Source organism: Somniosus microcephalus, unplaced genomic scaffold, assembly GCF_052327205.1.
Source record: "Somniosus microcephalus isolate GS21.2 unplaced genomic scaffold, FLI_Smic_1.0 unresolved_chr9, whole genome shotgun sequence".
Lineage (NCBI taxonomy): Eukaryota > Metazoa > Chordata > Chondrichthyes > Squaliformes > Somniosidae > Somniosus > Somniosus microcephalus.
Window position 1 is genome coordinate 6,892,578 of NW_028225187.1, and position 6,263 is coordinate 6,898,840.

Genomic DNA, 6,263 nt, shown 5'->3' on the forward strand with positions numbered 1-6,263 from the left:
CCACATTCAATGGATCATCCTCCGCCATTTCCGCCACATCCAGCCTGATCCCACTACCAAACACATCTTTCCCTCACCTCCCCTTTCAGCATTCCGAAGGGACCGCTCCCTGCGCGACACCCTGGACCACTCCTCAATCACCCCCCAACAACCCTTCCCCTTCGCCCGGCACCTTCCCGTGCAAGTGCAGGAAATGCAACACCTGTCCCTCATACCTCTTCCCTTCCCATTGTCCAGGACCCCAAACACACCTTCCAGGTGAAACAGCAAATTATTTGTTGTACTTGCAATTTAGTATACAGTATTCGCTGCTCACGATGCGGTCTCCTCTACATTGGGGAGACCAAACGCAGATTGGGTGACCACTTGACGGAACACCTCTGCTCAGACTGTAAGGGAGACCCCGAGCTTCTGGTCGCCTGTCACTTTAATTCTCAGCTCCACTCCCACTCTGATCTCTCCATTCTCGGCCTCTTACACTCTTCCAACAATGTACAAGATAAGATTGACGAACAGCACCTCATCTTTCAATTAGGCACTTTACAGCAGAAATGAGACAAGTTTCTCCCAACATGACGAGGCCGGTCACTGAGCTCCAGGAGGGTAATTCTGTGAGGGTAATTCCCAGTGTGGGCGAGCTGTCAACCCGCCGCCACACACTTTTCCAAAATGTCGGGTCTGTCAGCGCTGAGCAGACCTGACACGTAGCGGCGGGGGAGGCAATTCAGGTCATTATAACCTTGTAAGCAAAGGATTAACGACTATTTTGAGCTCACCTTCAGAGTTTTCCAGTTCACCCGTGTGGTCCACACTGCTCGGGGATCACGTCAGGTAACCAGGGCGGGAGTTGAAAGGCCATGGAATCGTTTCATTACTTGACAGCTGGAAATGTGCAAGAAAAGCTCCCATCTCACAGCTGTTCACTTTTCAAGCACAGAAGCTGTTGCTCACTGCATTTGGAAGACAGATTGAGCTTTATGCAGGTTGCATGTGCTTGGAGCAAACTTTCTATCCAGTGTCACCTCATTGGAACAACCTCTCTCACCATTGACAGATTGCTTCTGACATTTCAAGTTCACCTGCCATCTATTACAAAATTCAAGATTCAAGATCATTTTATTGCCATATGTAACTAGTACAATGGAATGCTTACTCCCCACTCACTCCCACAATACAAGCATATAAATATAAAAGCAAAAAGTAAAAACAAGTATAAATAAAAACAATAAGCAAAAAGTATAACAATAAGCAAATAAGCAGAAAGTATACCAATAACAGTCCAACTTGCAGGATATGATGAATAGTGCCAAAAAGCCTCAATTACTACTGGAAATAATAGTAATGTAATATGATAAATATATGGTAATAAGTATATAATATATATATTTACATAAACATATAACTTTAATATGTGGGGCAGTGCAGTTAGCAGTTCAGTAGGCGCACTGCCTGTGGATAGAAACTGTTCTTAAACCTGCTGGTCCTGGTTCGGATGCTGCGGTACCGACGTCCAGACCACAGGAGGGAGAACAGTTTGTGCCCAGGGTGATTGGGGGCCTTGTTCCGGCACCTGTTCTGGAAGATCTCCTCGATGGACGGAAGTGCACACCCGATGATCTTTTCTGCCGTATTCACAACTCTCTGGATGGCTTTCTTGTTCTGTGCAGTGGTGTTACCATACCACACATTGACACCACTCGTCAGGACACTCGCTATGGTGCCGCGGTAAAAGTTCACAAGCCACTGTGTGCTAATGCCGCATTTCCTCAGGCACCGTAGAGGGTAGAGGCGCTGGTGTGCCTTCTTCAGCATAGCCTCCGTATTATGGTTCCAGGCCAGGTCATCAGAGATCTGCAGTCCCAGGAATCGGAAGCAACTGACGACTTCCACTGGTGTCCCATCTATGCTGATGGGGCGATGGTTCCCTCGGTGGCTTCTGAAGTCCACGATGAGCTCCTTAGTCTTGCCAACGTTCAGGGCAAGGTTGTTTTCATTGCACCATCTCATCAGCTGGACTATCTCATCTCTGTACTCCGTCTCGTCATCGTTGCTTATCAGGCCAATTAATGTGGTGTCGTCGGCAAACTTGATAATCCGGTTGTTGCTGTGTATGGCTGTACAGTCATGTGTAAACAGAGAGTACAGCCAAGGACTGAGGCAGCAGCCTTGTGGCACTCCGGTGTTGAGGACCAGAGTGGATGAGGTGTTGTTCCCTATTTTCACCGCTTGAGGCCTACCAGTTGAATCCAATTGCAGATGGGGGTGCCGAGGCCTAGGTCCCTCAGTTTCAGGACCAGCTTGGAGGGAATAATAGTATTAAATGCAGAGCTGTAGTCAATGAACAACAGTCTGACGTAAGTGTCCCTCCTGTCTAGGTGTTCCAGGGCAGTGTGTAGTGTTAAGGAGATGGCATCGTCTACAGACCTGTTCGCCCTATATGCGAACTGGAATGGGTCCAAGGAATCGGATATGATGCTGCTTATGTGTGTCATGACCAGCTTTTCCAGGCACTTCATGGGTATAGATGTTAGAGCCACGGGACGATAGTCATTGAGGCCTGTTACCTTGGTCTTCATAGGTAACGTCACAATGGTTGTCTCCTTGAAGCACACTGGTACAACAGACTGCTGCAATGAGATGTTAAAAATGTCTGTGAACACAGGAGCCAGCTGGTCTGCGCAGGTCTTGAAGACAAGGGGTGAAACCCCGTCCGGGCCGGCTGCCTTCCGTGCTTTTACCCTCCTGAAGGTTCTCCGGACCTCGGATTTAGTCAGCTGTAATGTGTAATCCTCTGGGTGGCTGGGGGTTTTGATGGCCGGCTCAGTGTCCTCCCTCTCAAAGCGAGCATAAAAAGTATTCAGTTCGTCTGGTAGGGAGGGATCGGTGTTGGTGACTCCCGCTGAGCTCCCCTTGTAGTTGGTGATGGCCCTTAGTCCCTGCCACATGCGTCTGGCATCAGAGCCCCTGCCGTACTGAGACACTAGTTTGTTCTTATAGTCTCTTTTTGCTGGGTATGGTTTATACTGTCTCACCTTGTGCCTCAGAGCCTCGCCACCATCAGCCCCAACACCCGCAGCACCAGGCACACCAGCAGCACCAGCCTTCTCCACAACTCCTGATGCTGCACAGCAAAGAGGGCATCAACACCCGGCCACGTTGCTGACTGGGTCGCCAGAGATGGCCTCACAGTGGGCAGAGTTTCTTCACTTGACGCTGCATGCCCTGGATGACACATGATGCACCAGGTTAACACCAGCCCACACCAACAACACAAAGCATCCCTACAATGCCCAAACCATTCCTGTCACACACATCAGCATTGCGGGGGGGGGTTCTGTTATGTCTCGCCATGCACTGCAACTCACTATGCCACATCGAAAGGTGCGCACAATTATGTCTAAGAACGGAAAGTGTTGAAAATAAAGATTTCAATGCTGGACACCATATTAATAGAAACTTCGCATGAACATTGGCTAAAACACACAATTGCCTACCCTTGTGTGTTGTTAGTTGGTATGATTGGACTAGGGTGAGGGTGAGTGTAAGGGGTGGCTCGTGAGATGGGGATGTGATAATATAGAGAGAGAGAGATGGGTGGAGGTGCAAGGTAAGTTGGTGAGAGTAAGGATGTGCAGGAGTAGGGTAGGGAAGGCAGAGTGATGGGGATGTGATGAGAGGCACAGCCGGATGAGGTTAAGTGTGGGTTTGCAGTAACGTTTTGTGATCTACTCAAACCATTGAAAGGTTTCTGTCACTGCAGGCTGGTCCTCCCGACGACATCACTGCTTGAGCCCCACTGTGCAATGTGCAGCCAGGCTGTGTGGGTCTCTCTCACCCCTTGGAAGTGACGAGAACCTCCCTGCGGGCTGTGGCTCCCTCCATAATCATCTAGAGGGAGTTCTGGGAGAGCTTGGGTGCAGCCGAACTCCTCTGTGCTGATGTTGTCAGTGTTTGTAGAACCTCAATACTGTAGAACACTGAGAGCACAATGGTCAAAGTCAATGTGTGTCATCAAATGAGGTCATCAAACCCACTTCCTGCAATTCCCCAGAGCGAGACCCCGACCTGAACCGAACCCCACCCGACCCGATCCTGGCCCCAACCCCGACCCGACCCCAGCCGCACCCGACCCGACCCCGGACCCACCCGACCCTGACCTGACCCGACTCCCGGCCCCAGCCGACCCTCCACCGACCCCGACCCTACTCGACCCGCCACTGACCCCGGCTCACCCGAACCGCGAACGACCCCAGCCCCACCCAACCCTGGCCCCACCCGACCCAGGCTGTCACCGACGCGCCCAGGTGGGAAATCAGGGGGGAAACTGGGTAATTAATGTCCTGAAGTACTTTCAGTGATTGCTGTAATATCCCAGAGAGAAAAATATATCAGATCCGGGCTTTGATTCAGTTTGTTTCTCTCTCTCTGTTTGTATTTAGACTGAGTTATAATGAGCTGGAAGATTCAGGAGTGAAACCACTGTCTGCGGCTCTGAGGAACCCGGACTGTAAAATACAGACACTGGAGTAAGTACCAGACTGTGTGAGCTTGTGTTTATAATAACTGGATGTCTGACACTGAACATTATTATTAGTATCAGTAATAGTGTTATTAATAAACTGTGGGGATTTACTCTGATTCCTGTTATTTCTCTCTCTGATCCCCAGGCTGGATGCGAACGGTCTCACAGATTCTTGTGCCGAGGATCTCGCCTCCGCTCTCGGTACAAACCGCTCACTGGCGGATCTGGACCTGAGTGATAATAAACTGGGAGATTCAGGAGTGAAACTAGTGTCTGCGGCTCTGAGGAACCCGGACTGTAAAATACAGAAACTGGGGTAAGTACCAGACTGTGTGAGATTGTGTTTATAATAACTGGATGTCTGACACTGAACATTATTATTAGTATCAGTAATAGTGTTATTAATAAACTCTGGGGATTTACTCTGATTCCTGTTATTTCTCTCTCTGATCCCCAGGCTGGGTGGTGTCGGTCTCACAGATTCTTGTGCCGAGGATCTCGCCTCTGCTCTCAGTACAAACCGCTCACTGACGGATCTGGACCTGAGTGATAATAAACTGGGAGATTCAGGAGTGAAACTAGTGTCTGCGGCTCTGAGGAACCCGGACTGTAAAATACAGACACTGGAGTAAGTACCAGACTGTGTGAGATTGTGTTTATATTAACTGGATGTCTGACACTGAACATTATTATTAGTATCAGTAATAGTGTTATTAATAAACTCTGGGGATTTACTCTGATTCCTGTTATTTCTCTCTCTGACCCCCAGTCTATGGGATGTCGGTCTCACAGATTCTTGTGCCGAGGATCTCGCCTCCGCTCTCAGTACAAACCGCTCACTGACGGATCTGGACCTGAGTTATACTAAACTGGGAGATTCAGGAGTGAAACTACTGTCTGCGGCTCTGAGGAACCCGGACTGTAAAATACAGGAACTGGGGTAAGTTCCAGACTGTGTGAGATTGTGTTTATAATAACTGGATGTCTGACACTGAACATTATTATTAGTATCAGTAATAGTGTTATTAATAAACTCTGGGGATTGACTCTGATTCCTGTTATTTCTCTCTCTGATCCCCAGGTTGGGTGCTAACGGTCTCACAGATTCTTGTGCCAAGGATCTCGCCTCCGCTCTCAGTACAAACCGCTCACTGACGGATCTGGACCTGAGATTTAACTCCTTCACAGACCGATCAGTCCCTGCTCTCCGCCGCCTCATACTGACCTGCAGGAGTCTGGAGCGGATCCGGTGAGTGTTTGTGTTAATGTTTAATGTAATAAATAAAATATCAATGGGATTCAGTCACTTTTCTGGGTAATATTTGTCTGTAATTATTATTGAAATATTAACCCCAGTCTCGCGGTTATTTACGCTGTTGTTCAATCTGTTTATTTCCTGTTTAATCTTTAATCTGTTTCAGGCTGGGGGTGAATCAGTTCAGTTTAACCGGAAAAAAACAGCTGGAGTTACTGCGGGTAACAAGACCAGGATTGAGTGTGGAAGTGTGAAAGTTCCAAGTGATGACGTCACTGCTCCCCTTGTGTGAACATTCCAAGTGATGACGTCACTGCTCCCATTGTGTGACCATTCCAAGTGATGATGTCACTGCTCCCATTGTGTGACCATTCCAAGTGATGATGTCACTGCTCGCATTGTGTGACCATTCCAAGTGATGATGTCACTGCTCCCATTGTGTGACCATTCCAAGTGATGACGTCACTGCTCCCATTGTGTGACCAT

The 6,263-nt window shown here is 48.7% G+C and overlaps 1 protein-coding gene across 1 annotated transcript; it reads left to right on the plus strand.

The window, feature by feature from the left end:
• The first annotated feature begins 572 nt into the window (after positions 1-572).
• On the plus strand, positions 573-6,031 carry LOC147084475 (ribonuclease inhibitor-like). The gene is made up of 4 exons (XM_085979328.1): positions 573-580; positions 4,980-5,150; positions 5,292-5,462; positions 5,944-6,031. Exons 1-4 carry the CDS (start codon positions 573-575, stop codon positions 6,029-6,031), a joined length of 438 nt encoding a protein of 145 aa, XP_085835454.1.
• Positions 6,032-6,263: the final 232 nt, after the last annotated feature.